Source organism: Lycorma delicatula, chromosome 3 (assembly GCF_047948215.1).
Source record: "Lycorma delicatula isolate Av1 chromosome 3, ASM4794821v1, whole genome shotgun sequence".
Lineage (NCBI taxonomy): Eukaryota > Metazoa > Arthropoda > Insecta > Hemiptera > Fulgoridae > Lycorma > Lycorma delicatula.
Window position 1 is genome coordinate 74,421,615 of NC_134457.1, and position 16,694 is coordinate 74,438,308.

The 16,694-nt window shown below is 29.6% G+C and overlaps 1 protein-coding gene across 4 annotated transcripts in view; it reads right to left on the reverse strand.

The window, feature by feature from the left end:
• Positions 1-8,523: 8,523 nt before the first annotated feature.
• The window catches only part of LOC142321704 (dual specificity protein phosphatase 3), a 65,698-nt gene continuing 57,527 nt past the window's right edge, over positions 8,524-16,694 (reverse strand). For 3 of the 4 annotated variants that reach the window (XM_075359998.1, XM_075360001.1, XM_075360000.1), the window contains one exon: positions 8,524-8,918. In XM_075359998.1, coding sequence (XP_075216113.1) covers positions 8,651-8,918 — 268 coding nt within the window. In that variant the 3' untranslated portion in view covers positions 8,524-8,650. The remainder of the gene's footprint in view (positions 8,919-16,694) is intronic. The other variant, XM_075360002.1, reaches the window with a different exon arrangement.

The window sequence follows — 16,694 nt, forward strand, 5'->3', positions numbered from 1 at the left end:
TGAACACATGCAGTTTAGGTAACAGTAACCTGTGAAAATATCAGAACAATTTAATGGTAAATATTAAAAAGGTAAAATTAATAAAATTGGCAAATATATTAAAAAAAACTAACTTTTCCCAGAAAATTGAGTTTCCAACTTTATCAGACAATTGCTAATTCCGAAAATACTACACTTTTAAAATTATAGTTGAAAATGCTACCTATCGACCAGAGCAATAACTAAGACAAACGTAACTGCATTTAAAATTTTTAACTACGTAGAACTATAGTACGTACGAAAATAAAAGCTTGCTTCCACAAAGCAGACAGTCACTGTACAGGACATTATATTACTCTTTTCTCGTAACATTTGGCTCATTCAGATACAAAGTAATCTGCAATACAGAGTGTTGCAGGTTGCTATTATCATAAATAGAAAAAATACTGGTACTTTTCAAGAAGATGCCCGCAAAAGAAAGGCGATCAGTAGTTAGTCAGTTAGAGGTGCCACTGAAAGAAGAAAATAAATTAAAATTGTAATCTAACTTTACATAATAAATATAATCCAACCAAACTTAACCTACACTCGCTTCGCTCGCTAACCTTGACTTGCGAGCGTAGGTTAAGTTTGGTTAGATTATATTTATACTTTTAGATTTATTTATTACATAAACATATATTTAATTATTTAGTTACTTACATAAATTTATTTATTATATAGATTATAATTTTAATTTATTTATTTTCTCCTGTTAGTAACGCAATCTAACTACACAGATCGCTTGTGGGCATCTTTTTGAAATATACCAAAATTCTTTCCACAATTAAAATTTATTCATTTTGCTTAATTTCGGGCAATAATTTATATAAAAATATTTAGCGTACTTATAATTATTTCTTGCGTTCACATTTCAAAAACAAATAGTTTATAGTTGTTTATATTAAACAACTATATGTTCATGAACTATATGTTCATTAAATTAGTGTGTTTATAAAGTGTTCCTTTTTAAACAATATTGGTTATTGTAATGTATTAACAATGCCTCGCATTGCCTCACATTAATCATCCAAACAATTTCTGCTGCATCTATAGTGAGGTAATGTTGAAGTCTCAGAAAAAAAATATAACTCCACTGATAAAAAAATCATATGAACTGTATTTTGTATGTAAATTAGGTGATCAGGATAAATCTTGGGCTCCTCATATTTGCTGTGCTTCTTTTGTAATATTGTTGACTGGTTGGCTAAATGGTTCTTGTCACATGCCATTTGCAATTCCAATGGTTTGGAGAGAACCTAAGGGTCACACCACAGACTGTTATTTTTGTGTAATAAAGATATCTGGAATAACAACTAAAACTAGGCTTAATGTTAAATACCCTCTGCCATGCAGCCAGTGCCAAATAGCCAAGAGCTTCCAATTCCAGTACCACCAGAAACATGGAACTTAGATGAAGATGAAAATGTCAAATCTTGTGCTGACTTATCAAGCGATGAAGAAAGAAATCCAAATTTTTTAGAAAATAGATATTCTGAACCCCATTTAATTAATCAGTCAGAATTAAATGATCTGGTTCATGATCTAAATTTATCAAAAAATTAAGCAGAAATATCAAGACTGAAAGGATGGCATCTTGTACAACCAAACACTAAAATAATTGCTTTTCATAACAGACAGTCAGAATTTGAACATTTTGTCTCTCAGTACGAAAACTTAGTATACTGTAATGATATCGAATCTTTACTGGAAGCTTTGCGACATATGTACCATCATGACGAATGATGACTTTTTATTGGCTTGTCAAAGCTTAGTTTTTTGAAAGCTATTCTACTTCACATTGGAAATAAATACCATTAGCATATGCTCTTCACATGAAGTAGTCATATGAAACTTGTATTGAGCAGGATTCAGTATGGGAAATATTTATGGGATATTTGTGGAGATCTGAAAGTACTAGTGTTTTTACTTGGACTGCAACTTGGATACACTAAGTTCTGTTGCTTTTTGTGCAAGTGCAACAGCAGGGATAGGAAAAACCATTACATAAAAGAACAGTGGCCAGAGAGAGAGGTACTGACTGTAGGAGAGAAGAATGTTTTCAGTCAAATATTAGTAAAATCAGAAAAAGTTTATCTTCTATCACTACAAATTAAGCTAGGTTTATTCAAAAATTTTGTTAAAGCAATGGATCATAATGGTAGGGTTTCAGTTTCTAAAAAACAAATTCCCTAATTTAAGCAATGTTAAAATAAAGGAAGGTATATATTTGCTGGACCACAAATAAGAAAACTAATGAGTTTTGAAGGTATTTGAAGAATGTTTGAATGACTTGGAGGATGCTGCATGGAAATCATTTCAAAATGTGATAAGCAGCTTCCTTGAGAACCATAAGGCCAATAACTACAGAGAACTTGTGAGTAAACAACTTCAAAACTACAAAGAACTTGAGTGTAACATGTCACTCAAAATCCATTTCTTACATTCACATTTGGATTTTTTTCTAATAACCTCTGTGCTATCAGTGATGAACATGGGGAATACTTTCACCAGAAGATATGTACAATGGAAACACGATACCAGGGAAAATGGAACCCAAAAATGTTAGCTGACTACTATTGGAATCTAATGTGAGATTTATTATTTTCTACAGCAGAAAATCCAAAAAAAATAGATTTTAGGTAGGTAAAAATGCGTGTAATTTATTGTCATATTACGTTCACCATACAAAAGAAATTTCAATTTCAATTTTCGTTTCAAAAGAAATTTCAATTACAAAAACTGAGTCCAATAGAAAATATCCATTAACATATATGAAATCAGCATAAAAAATACGTCAAGAAACAGCCATTCATTCTCATTTAACAAACAAAAAATTAAATTTTGTTGACCAGATTATTATACTCCCTCCATCAAGTGAGTCATAAAATGAATGACTATTTTATAGTGGCAGCTTGTAGCTAAATTAGTGCGTGTGCTGTTCAAAAAATATTTTTGTGTAACTTTTCAAGGCCTTGGTTAAAATTTTCTGTGAAATAAAAGAACCAAAAAAAAAAAAATGAATCAATTAGAATAGCTGGACACAGGATAATAATCTACTTCTAACTTTATCACATTCAAGAATATGATACACGGTTTTAAGTACATTGTGCTTAAAAACCATACTCAGTTTAACCAAATAAATTATAAAATGTCAATACAGATAATATTGTTTAGTATTATTAGATAATAACTTAATAATAACTTATTATTAGATAAAATGTCTGTTTAAAAACACTATAGTCCAATGGTGCTTAATTTAAATTTCTATGTACACAGAAACAAATACATAATTAGTTTTTACTAATTACCTTCTATTTTGCCCTTCCGTGTTTCTGGACAGATTTGGCAATTGAAGAGCCATCTTCGATTTGCTTTCCACCATCTTCTGATCACCACTTTCTTATTCCTTCCACTGACTAAACTAGAAAAGGGAATGAACAGGGAACATTCCATACACACACGGAAAAAAAATACCTTCCACCAGCACGCCAGGGTCGGCACTGCAGGAGTGACAGTGCTTTCTCTCCCTTGCAGCCTCACGTGCAGCTTCCTTTGTGCGCATGCACACAACATCCAAACACCAAGCCGCTGGAACTGTGATGCACACAATTCCACACAAAGATTTCTGTCTTTTTCATAAACTGGGGGATGGCTACTGACATTAAGCTTAAGTATTATACATTGCCTAGGGGAGCCACTCCATCCGATTGGTTTAAGGCGTCAGTCAGTCGCGTCCGGCCGTGACTCGGTTCGATCCCTAGCCGACCTGGTTTTTTTTAACTTTAAATATTATTTATTTATTTAATTCAAACCGACCGCCGTGCACAACAGCTGTGCTCCAATGCGGTACCAACCTTTAATTATTATAAATAATATTCAAAGTGAACACATATTACCAAAGTTGGCACCCCTGCAGAATTTCAAACATCCCGGTCAGGGAAAAACCAACATGGCGGACGGGGACACTAGCGCTCCCCGCGGAAGGGGAGGGCAAAACTGACGCCGCTCCCCTATTTCTACACTACTTACCACTGCTCCCTACAGTGATTGTAATGTTTTCTGTGACATCCTTTCAACACAATTCAAAACCTTATTGCCAATTTTTGGTAAACCAACAGTTGTTTCACCTCAATCTTTCAGCTATTACTTACAGTTGATAAAAATTACTCCAGCATCATTGCCCAACAATTAGCTGATTAGTTTGTGTAGTATTAGCGTGCTGATTTTTTAATTCCCTGCAAGGGCTTGGACCTTTTTCTAATGTCATTTCATATAAAAATTAACTTTCCAATATATATTGATAGCTGAGACCCAGAGGAAAGTATTGGCAAAAAATATATATATTTTTTTTAAATTATACTCATGCATTTAAAATTGTTCTATTTATTAGTTTTTTGTAGTTTTGCATTAGTAAATATCTGATTTTGTTAAGGGTGAGACAAACATATTGATTCTATGTTTTGTTGTCTTCTAAGAGGCTAAAAATTTGAAGATAATCTTTATTTCATTATCTTATTTGAAGATAAATTTCTCTGGTTCTGAGCCATCAATATGTAGCAGCGAGTCAAATGCTGTATAAAATAAATAATAACAATTTGAAATCTTTCAATAAATAATTATCATCAGTGCCATTTAACTTTCCAGGGTTTAGGTGCTATTAAAAAAACTTCATATTATTTTAGAACAATTTAATTCATGTCTATTCTACCTCTTGTTTCCTTCTAACCCCCTGAGCAAAAGTCATTGAAAACCTATAGAATATATTTTTAATTAAAATAAACACATTCTTCTTCTATCTGCTGCAGCGCATGGCAAGTCTCGGCTCCTCTATGATCATTCTTCCTTATTAACTGTCTTTGCCATCCATCCATATATACCCATCATTCTCTTTTAATAATTCTGTCTAGTCTAGTAGGGCTCATCCTCTCAAGTTTGTCTCTACCTTTCTGTCTCTTAAAGTATCAATCTCGCTACTAATTCACCACAATCATCTTCATTTACTGGGCCATAATTCCTACTCATTATTCTTCTTTCAAACATTCTCATCCAATTTATGTTTGTGTCTACACATGTTTCTACTATACAGCAGATATATAAGGAACCACAGGTCTTACCAAGTTATATAGCCTTTATTTTTGTGTTTCTAATAATATACCTTTATTTGAACAAACTCAGGTTCTACTGCTTTCAATCCATTCCTGCATAATTTCACTCACATTATCCAGCAGTTCAAATTAGCCCCAAGGTAACCTCAGGGAGGTTATTCTAGCAACCATTTTTTTATCTATCATTAAAGATCTGAACAACCTCCTTCCTGATGCAGCTGATATCATGTCTTAACTTTTTCCAAGTAAAATGCTTACCTTTAATCTCTTTCCTTCTTCTTCAAATATTAATCATCCTGGAGAGAATTGCATCATCTGCAAATGCACATATCTAACTTGGTTTATGAAATATACTTCCCGTTAGGTCAGATTCCTTTATTATCTTGTGTAATTCAATTACTTGTTTGAATCAATGAATATGAAATGAAGGTCAATCCCATGGTCATAGAATTTTTCCATGATCTGTCTGATGGTAACAATTTGACCTGTTATATTTCTACCAGCAATATGCCACAACCAGTAATCTTTTAGAATATATCTCCAAATTTCTTTCAGAATGCTTGAAAAAAAATTATGTTCGTTTATTACTGTATCCCCCAATAGTTAACATTCATTTTTGTTATCCTTCTTGTACATTGGGCATATTATTCCATCATTCCAAGCATCTGGTATCCTCTCCTCTCTCATATTCTCCTAATCAATGCTTGAATCCTATTATCGGTTTGATCCCATGCAGATTTCAATAACTCATGACACTAATTAATCTTCACCCAGCATTTGTTATATGTTTCATAATAGCAAGTTAAAATTCCTTACTTGATGGCCCACTAACCACTGACATCCACTCTACATCATCTCATTTCCTCTTTCTGATTAAGACCATCTCCTCCAGTCCTTTTACACCAGATTTCTATCCTTCTTTTCTAAACTAGATTCATATCTTACCGAATCCTGCTGATTGCTCCGTAGAATTTCCTGGTCTTATTCTCCCAGCACAAGTTTGAATCTCATTCAGGTCTCTTGTTTTTCCTCCTGCATCATTTGCTGACTTTTACTCTTTTCACAATATACTCTGGTTGTGCTTGTTTGAAACAGTTTTTATCTTCAATATTTTTTTCTGTTGATTACCTCGACATTTATCATCAAACTCTTCCCATGATTTACCTATTTTCTCTCACTAATTTCCTTAGCTGCATATTATATAGCATCCCCTATGTTCAACCAAACCTCATTCACATCTTTCATGAGACAATGCTTCTTTAACTACTATCTAAAATTTTGTTTGTCTATTTTTAGCTTTTCAGTGTACCATCTAATTCTCAGAATTAGACCTAGAAGATAGGAGAGGATTGACCTTGTCCTATCTCCATTCCTAGATAGCTTTCTCATACCACGAAATTGTCTGAATTGCACCTTGGTCTCTTTAGTTCTAACTATAAATATAACAATGAATGACTTGCATTAATTGGCACATGTTCTACTAATGTGCTAATTTTATTTGACTCACTACTTCTGAATCTGTAACTTTCCAAGTTCCCACATGCACCCTTTTATGGTCAACTGAGTATTACATCTACTAACCATCTTATTCTCCTGCCTGCAAATAATTGTGTCAACAAGGCATTTTCACTAGTTTTTGTGCAGAAAATATTTACTGTGACAATCTTATTTTCCAATCAAGTCACCCACGTCATATTTCAGGACTTTACTGCAAATCCTTTCAAACTCAAACTTCGTTCTTTTCCACTCACATTTATCCTAGGTAGGGGTATGAATCAAAACTGTTATGTTTCTGTACCTTCCTTTCAGTGTTAATTTGGATATTCTTTTAACAAACATTTCCTTGCTCTTTCTACAATTATAAATCCATTCCATACGTCTCTGTTTTCTTCAGAGAATACTTCTTATTCAGCCTATCCTGGCCCTAGCAATGTGTTTCCTGAATTACACTACACTTCTATTATCTTCAGCTTTTTTCTAGGTTGAAGCATTGATCACATATACCATGTAGCAGTAATCAAATCATTTTTACCTCCTTTTTTATTTTAATCTATTTGAATTTTATGTTTTGGCTCTTTAATAAAAGAAGTTTTGCAGTGCAGAGTCAGCTCTGCAACCAATTCAAATTTTGGTGAACAAGGGTTTTCTGTAAGGGATCACACTGCCTTAGCCAATTAGTCCTGATTACAGGTGTTTGACTTTTATGTTCATCCTACTAACAAAAAGGAAAAGATATGCTGTTGATGGCATTATGATTTTCTTAGTATTTACTGGCAGCTCCTCATTAGCATTAGGTTTGAGTCATTGCTGATAATAACGTTTCAGATTGAGATAGTGGTAAGAAACAGTCAGGTTGTAGGGATGCAGTTTACTGTCTTCCTCAGTAAAATTAAAAAACTATTAAATCTGAAAATTTATTTAATGCAAGATTTCACTAGCTAAATTTGGATTTGATTCACTCGCACATCAGTTTCAAAGATTGTTTACAATTTTAATTACAAATTACTCTTACTAACTGGAAATTACTGGTTTCTGGGCCCTGCGAGTTTTGGTAGTAAACTATATCCTGACTATTTTGTAATACCTTAAATCTATAAGGGAGTAGCAGCCAGGAAATTGATGGCTACAAAGTAAGGTAAAATGTCAACAGACAAATTCATATTCAATGAACTAGTTCCAAAAGAATATCAAGATTAAGAGTGGTGGGTAAAGTAGTGCATTTTTTTATTGACTAAAGAGTGCAGTGGGCTGGCTATACAATAATAGTCACAAAAATTTTAAAATAACTGTCATAAGAAGCAATACAAAAGAATTATATTTACTTATATTATTCATATATATACTTTTTTTATATGCACTACTTTTATTAAAAATTATTACCATATACATTTTCAAGAGTTCTGAGGATTTACAATGAAATTCTCAGAGCACAGGAAGATTGAATTACAGCTGATGATTATATTTGGAATGATTTCAGACTGTTGCTTGTTTTACTTCTTCAATATACTTACCTGTTTGTCATTTGTATACTTACTTACATTACCACAATAAATTTGAGTTGTTTATAAAACATGGTTTAAGGTAATACTTAAAAGTTATTTACGAGTAGAAGTAGTTGTAATAATAAATGATTAATTTTAATATTATTTTAAAAGATTATTTTTAACATGAATTGAGTACCTCATGCAACCATATGTACAAAGCCAGTACAATTCTATATAATACCCCTAATCTTTCAGCTGAAATTTTAATTACTAGCAATGTTTACGATAGAGAACATATTTATTTATTAATCTTTTTTTAAATGCACTGAAATATAACATTCTGTTATCATACAGTATTATTTACTAATGTATAAATAAAATTTTCAGGTAATAAAATAAATAAACACCATACATTAAATCTGAGTTTTGTAATTTTATTCATTTTGAAAAAAACATAATTTATAATAATAAATTGATTGAAAAAAGTTAACTTTTTAACATAACAAATAAATAAGCAAACATTATTTTAACATAAATATTTTAAGCATAATTATGTACTTTGTATACATTTAATGATGGTTGAAATGACATAAATCTGCCAGTTGGCAGCCACATTGATTTATTTTCCACATTATTTTTTGGTTGATACTTTGAGCCAGGCAATAAGGATCCAAATCGAAATGAATAATCTTCCACTTTTTTAGGCTTATCCTCTATAAATGTGGTTACAACTGGAGATGAAATATTCTCCAGTTTATTTATAGACTTATGCATTATAACTGATTGCGATCCATATCGAGAATTCTCCCTGCATCAACAAATTATTAAATAGTTATATAATTGCACATATATAATTTTATCAAATGTTATTTCACTGTACGCAAGTTAAAAAAAAAAAAAAAAATAGGCTGTCTGCTCAGTTTTTTGCAGTGAACCTCAAAACTATATTAATCAATGCAACATATTCCATATCAATTCATAGTACATAGTACAATAAAATATGTAAGTAGCAATTATAATTTCTGACTCATTGATAAAAAGAAATATCAAATTTAAAAATTATTTGCTGACATAGTACAATCCCAAGGGCTGATCCATAGACACTTATGTTTATGTACTTCATTAATAACAGAAATAACTGAAGATATAACAAAAAGAAGAAAGGGAACAAGCATTAATGAAGATTATAAACACAACAGGACTGTTGGGAATGATGGAAAGAGGCTTAGGAAACCACTATATAATACATAGAACACGAACACCCTTCCTCAACTTGGATATGCTACTAAAAAAAAGGATAAAGAAAATATGCTGCTAGATATGTACTTTTTCTGTACAGGAAAAACTTAGCTGATTTTCTAAGAACCTTTAAAATGCTCTATTTTTAATCCTATATTGAACAGTAAGTATAGTAAATAAATTTCATTAAAAATATATATTCATTAAAACAAACATAAAATCAGCCTTAAATCAAATTTAAAAAAGAATTAAAGATTACAGATTACACCCACACTAATTAATTATTTTTAGTTTTTCGTACAATTTATACTGCAGAGCTAAGAAGAGTGTATAATTAATTTGGTGTATAAAATTTAACATATTTTAAAATAAATACAAAAAATAGAATTTATAGTGCCTTACATTTTTGAAAACTTTAGTATGTTATTGACATTAATATTCATCAACAATATCATTAATCACAAAATAAAGAATTAAAAATTGAAACAAAGAGATGCAAGTTTAACAGCTTTTTTTGCTGTATCCAATATTCTGTAAATTTTAATTAAGTTGGTTAACAGAGAAAACCTATTTTTTATGTAACTATAATTATGTATTTGAAAAAAAAAATTAATTTTGCTCATATGTTGTTTTAATTTTATATTTTATACTTATTATTTTCAGACAAAAAAAAAAGTATAATCAGTCAAAAACTTCATCACATCCATGTGGTTAACACTATGTCTGCTTACTTACGGCATGTACAGTATATCACTTATTTTTTTTTTGTAAAGGGGATAAAATTTGTTCCTGTATATTATTTTTCTATTGGCTGCCGTACATGTAAAGGATTTAAGGTATAAGAATTATGTTGAGAATACTGAGTTTTTCTGATAATAATGATGTTTATTATACAGTCAATCCTTTTGCTAAACAAGAGTGAAGGTATCACTTTATATGGTTGAATATCACCTGCATTCAGTAATATGCAATATCACTGTGGCTTGGTATGCAGATACGCAATGGTAAATTTGACTCTATGAATAAGGCAACACTAAATCTTACTGAATAAGCCTAACGCAAGTGCTTGACATTTTAAAGGGTAGCAGTAATTTTCAGAGTTGACTTATATATAATGTCTGGTCACCTACAACTATTTAGTTTTGACTAACACACATATATGTATAAAATGTATTAACAAAAAAAAAAAAAGAACTGCAGTGGCTAAAATGAACATTTACTTAATTCAATGGATATAGAATCTAGAACCTGTTACATAATGACCAGTATCTGAATCAACCCTTTTAAAGTGAATGGTTTAACACATCTGAACTTTAATATCACATTACTCACAGGTCACGTTTACTTGTGTGTGTGTGTGAAATTTTAAGAAGAAAGCATGTACACAATTAAACCTATATTTTGATTTTTATAGCTTTCAAGGTTGTTTGAAATAAATTAATTTACTAGGTACTGATTTTAATTTATATGTTTATATATACAAAATATTAGATGTGCATTGCACAGTAACAATATTTATATCATTTTAAACCAAAAAAAAGTTTCCTATAAAATAATATTTTGTAATTTCATTAATAATTACCAAATTTAAAACAGATATTTCATTCATTATATTTGTTCATATAGACCACAAAATGGGATATAGCAAGTTATACATAAAGCATTACAGAAACATAAACAATACTGTATTTATCTTACAATCTTATAATAATACATCTTACAATATTATTGTTCCATTACACAATTTTCATTTTCAGACCTTCCAGTCAAAAATTCCACAACATTATAAAAACACTTTTGAACCAACCATAATCTAAATGACTACTTGAATTTATTAAACTAATGAATTGGGAGATTTCTTTGGGATTATTCTTAAAAACTTTTTCCCAAATATGAAGGTTTCTTCTTGGAAAAGACCTAATCTATGCACTTGAGAAAAAGCAAAACCTTTTATGGTGAATATTGTATTCATTGTTATCTGAATCAGTAATTAATTATTTTTAACAGAAAATAAAATTATTTCAAATAAAGAGGGATGGAATTGTTAATTTGTTGTGATTAGACTCAGGGCAGGAACCAAGTGTGGTCTTATAAGAAATATATATAAAACTGCTCTTTTTTTGAAAGAGAAAAATTCTTTCCAATTTTTTTTATAGAAGATGAGCCCCATAAGCTACATGTAAATAAAAATGTTCATAATAACAGATAAGGGATAGAGCTTGATTTCCCAGTAGGCCCACCTTACATATCAAATAGAGGCTAGAATATGAAGTTGAGGACAACCTACCAACATGATAATTCCAATTCAGTTAGTCTTCAATTGAAACTCCCAAAAACTTGGTGTATTCAACTTCTTCCAAAGTCTGGCTGTCTAAAAAAAGACTAGGTCCCAAGGAAGATGTTCTAACTCCATTATGCAAATTCATAGTCTTAGAGCGCTTAACTGGCTCACCAATACTTTTAAAATACTTTTATTTTGGAAAATTTTACAGTCCATTTTCAGTAGAATTGAAAATATTGAAGTTAGTATTTTGAATTTTTGTGGTTATGAACAACTTATCAAAACAGTAAAAAGGAAGAAAAAAATAATAAATATATATAATTAAATCATTAGCAAAGGATGTATACAGGAATAATGTTGTACAAATGAAGATTACACTTAGATGTTACAAAACCAATAGAGATGTTTCAATATTTTAAATCCAATAAGGAAAACTTATTATATCATAAGATGATTAAATTATTTTTATTTTTTTAATTGATTACATTTAGAATTATAATCAAATTGCTATACGAAAAGAGAGCAGTTTTGTTTGATTGGAATTACATAGTTTATACATAATTGGTAGTTAATCCAAGAAAAATATTAATATTATATAAAGCTATCCAACATTTTCAAATTAAAAATATTTTAAAATTTAATTTTAATGTAACAAACTTAACTCCAATTTTTTAATTAAAGTAAATATATATTCATCAAGTTTAACTGTTAATTTTTTTTCTGTATACTACCTAATTAAAAGGATCATCCTATGTATATATCTAATATATATGCTCTTTACAATTTTAGTTTCAAGAATAAATGAGATAAGAAGAGATAAAGAGATGCAAGTTTAGAATAAATGAATTAACTGCAGCTCTGGAAAGTATGCTTATGACAACAGATTGTTTGAGCTGGCATCCAGAGTTACATGCGTATATTACATAGTTGCTATGTTTCAAATAATGAGAAAAATCCATTTTTAGAACAGTAATCCTGAATGGGATGCTCTTCAAGATAAGATAACATGTTAGATGAAGTTAAAGTTGATTGAACCTTACTGGATGCTTTTCTGATCCCCGAGAGCTACAATACTTTATTGTCACGTGTAGTGTGGAAATACTTGGAAATTCTCTCAGTACAATATACATAGGGTGGCTACTGGTTTTATTTAAGAAATAATAAGTAATGTAATATTTGCATTATTTACTGTACAACTGATGAAAATCGCATCTTTCATTCTTAGATCTGTAGGTAAAATAGGTGTCAGTACAATGATTCTATTTATTTTTTAAAAAAACATTTTTCTGAATGATATCCAAGCCAGTTCAACAATTCATCCCTGAATATATCTTCTTTGTCTATTAGACATTCCAGAAAAGTATTCATCCAATCATTCACAATATCCATGCCAAAATTAGTACATACATCATTCATACTTTTTCCAAACCAGAAGACCATGTCCTTCACATCTAATTCCTGCTATTGTAAAATCTTATGCCAAAATATTTTATATACAATCAACAACATCGACAGAGATTACACCATAAATGTTGTGATCTCAGTGAAGATAACACATATGTAAACTGTAGCTAAATCGGCATTAACTATCTTTAATTAATTGTGGTTGACGATGAATTCATTTTTAATTTTCTATTATGAATTTCAGTAAAGCTGTATTCATACTGCATTTTCCAATTTAACAAGTTTAAGTAATTTTTTTATAGTGTGAACCCATCAATCTGAAGTGGATAATGCAAGGGATAAAATGTTGTAAGAAGTGACAAACAAAATTCTTGCCTTGGGCACTGTACAACCTAGTTTCATCCTTGTACATTGTATTTTATTGGCTTGTGGAATGAAAAATAATAATAGTAACAATTATCAATAATAATAATGATTATTCTGTATTAATACATTTTTGTTATGCTTTTTTATTATAGTATTATATTGTTTGATGTATTTTTATTTTGTTTCTGAAGTAAAAAAGTAAAGTAAAGTAAAGTTTGCAGATGTACCAATCTGCACGGAATTGTTTATAGTGTTTTAAGGACAAGAAAATGAGATTAAGAAAAAATGTTGTAAAAAAATTATGAAAATTAAGTACTAATAATCATTAAAAAAAAATTGAATTGTTATAAAATGTTTATGAGATTTGCCACCGCAGTAGTGTAGAACCAATCTCCTACGTAGAGAAAAATTGATACTGAACAACTGTGGCAATAGACTCTGAGGATAAGAACAAGAGTAAAGAATTCCAAACAGATAACTGCATTCTGACAGCTGGTGCTGCACATATTTGGCAGAGCTGTTCAATTCCTGGCAAAAAAATGCAAACATATCACATAAAATATAAGCTACTCCTTTTACCTAAAATAAAAAAAACAAAATTTATAAATTGCAAAATACTTTGCTTGACAAATTAGTAGGGTTCTTTAGCTTAATTTTTAAACACTTATGATAATTAATAAATGTACATAAAAAACAATACTAAAATAATATTACATAACTAAAATTTATTTTAACAAGCATTCATTCACATTGGTGAAGATAACATAATATTGAGGAAAGAAACAAATGAAAAGGGTACACAAACATGAAAAAAGCCAAGGTATGTATACATAAAGTAAAATGATGACACAATTTTTCATATATGTTTAGTCAAGCAATCTCAGTCTCCTGTTGAAAAATCATTTCTGGTTGTATCTTCCAGATGCGATAGAATAAATAACTGCAACATATTTAGGTAGAAAGTGTTCAGGAAAATTAGAGTGATCCAAATATGATGAACTATTGTGCCTTAAAATGTGCATAATTTTTAACTTCAGGATATCCCTGGTTGGTTTCAAATGCTACCCTAGGATTCTCTGAATTCAATACACATGTATGTCTGTTCATCACTGATCTGGGACAAAAGAGACACTCATCATAACAAAGATAAGATAATCTAATCTAACTGCCTTCACAATTTGCATCTTGTTTAGACATAATTGCAATAATATGAACAACACTTGACATGAAAGTAAGATGTTTGTAATTCATATAAGATGTAATAAATGAATTGCTTTGGACTCTTCAGTGTAAGTGACCCAAACTACATTAACATTCTCTTCCACCATTTCCCCAATAATTAAAGAATTCTGTCTCCTTGAATTTTATTTTTTAACAATCTTTATATCAGGCAGTGATCATCTGTACTCAATCTAACATTTCACCAAATTGTTCTTATATTTTTTATTTCTTGTCTAGTGATATCACAAACAGACCAAACCTTTTCTGGGTTTTGAGAACCAAATTTGAGTTCTGGTTACTAAAGGATACAGGTTTGATCTCAGCTTGAGCTTGCCAGTGATCTTATTTCTCTTTATTACTAGTCACCGCTTATCTCATTACCTATAACAAGTATAAGTTAATAAGTAATCCTCTAAAAGAAAAAAAGTAGTGTTTTAAATATTTCTTAATCAAGCCAGGTCAATGACAACCTACAAAAAAGAAAGTTAGTTGAGGTGAAAAACAGTGCAAACTGCATATATCTATAATTTTGTATTTAGAGAAAGACTTATAGAACACAACTCTTATCTCAACTCTTATTTGCAAACCTGTGTGATAATAATTATGTATGAAAATTGAAATGGTTTTAAATTTTGTAAATAAATACGAGAATTCTGGTAAATTCAACTAAACAGTAATGATTTTTTTATATAAATTCCAGTTCAGATTCTTAAAAAATAATATCTTACTGATACCTAAACATATCTTTCATGTTAAAATTTTAATAAAAGGTTATGACTAGTTTATTAATTAATAAGCCAATGTGTACTATACCATAAAATTTCTTGTTTGCAACGAATGAAACAGTTAAAGTTATTTACCTTGACATCTTTGGGTCATCCTTTCATCTTAGCATCTCATCCATTACAAGACTTGCACAAGTTATGGTAACAGTGTTATTATAACAATAACGTAGTTCTGGCATAGCTAAATTTCTATTTCAGTTCAATTTATAAACTAGAACTGTAATCATAATTTAGTAAATAAAATATAAAGTAAGAAACAAAAATAAAAAACAAAAACAAAAGAGATATCAAGATGATGGATTATTTGATCAAAATAGTAATAGTGAAAGTAACAATCACTTCTAAATGAATAATTTATGATTAGTAAACATATAAAAATAAATCATTAGAAAAAAAAAATACTTTATTTCATTTACCTACCTTTTATTTAGAGATTTTACTCTTTTATTGAAAAAACTGGTCAATAAAGATGATATAAATGAACATTCCCTTTTACTAGCTCGACAACATGACATGATATTTTTGTTAGTTTAGTTTAAATTAAGTAAAAAGGTCTCTTTAAGGTCTAAATTAAGTAAAAAAACTCTCAAAAAAAGAAAAAGAGTAACTACTGGTTCAAAACATCAATACTACATACTATGTTTTATTAAGCAAAATATAACAATTCATTATAATACATTCATACATAATCAGTAACAATTTAAACTTATAAATATAATTATATATAAGATTTAAACAAAACCTATTATTTATAAAACAAACAACAAAATCTTTAAAATAACGGTAAGTTATTACAAAAGCAATATTATTAGCACTTAATAAATGTTAATTCAAAATAAATAAGATATAAAATTCACACTACATTATACTACTGAATCAAAAATTCTTATTGCTATGAAATTAATCCTAGTGCACTTTTATTAGAAAATTATCTAAACCATGATTATCACAATTTATTAAGTTCTATTAGTAAAAATGGAATGTTCGTGGTGGCTTACAGAATGACCACAAAACAAACATTTTCATCATTTCTAAGCGAAATACTACAGACACGAACTATAAATACACTATGCACGGCCAGCCATCAATCATTTAATTATATATATATATATATAACAACCGTTATCAACACAAACTAAAATCACAATATATAAATTTCAATATTTTCTCTTCATATATAAGACAAATATAATAACTATTTATAGAATTTAGATCTCTATAGATTATATGAATTGATTAAACCAATTTTTCATTCATGAAACTTTTCAACTAATACTTACACTTCAAG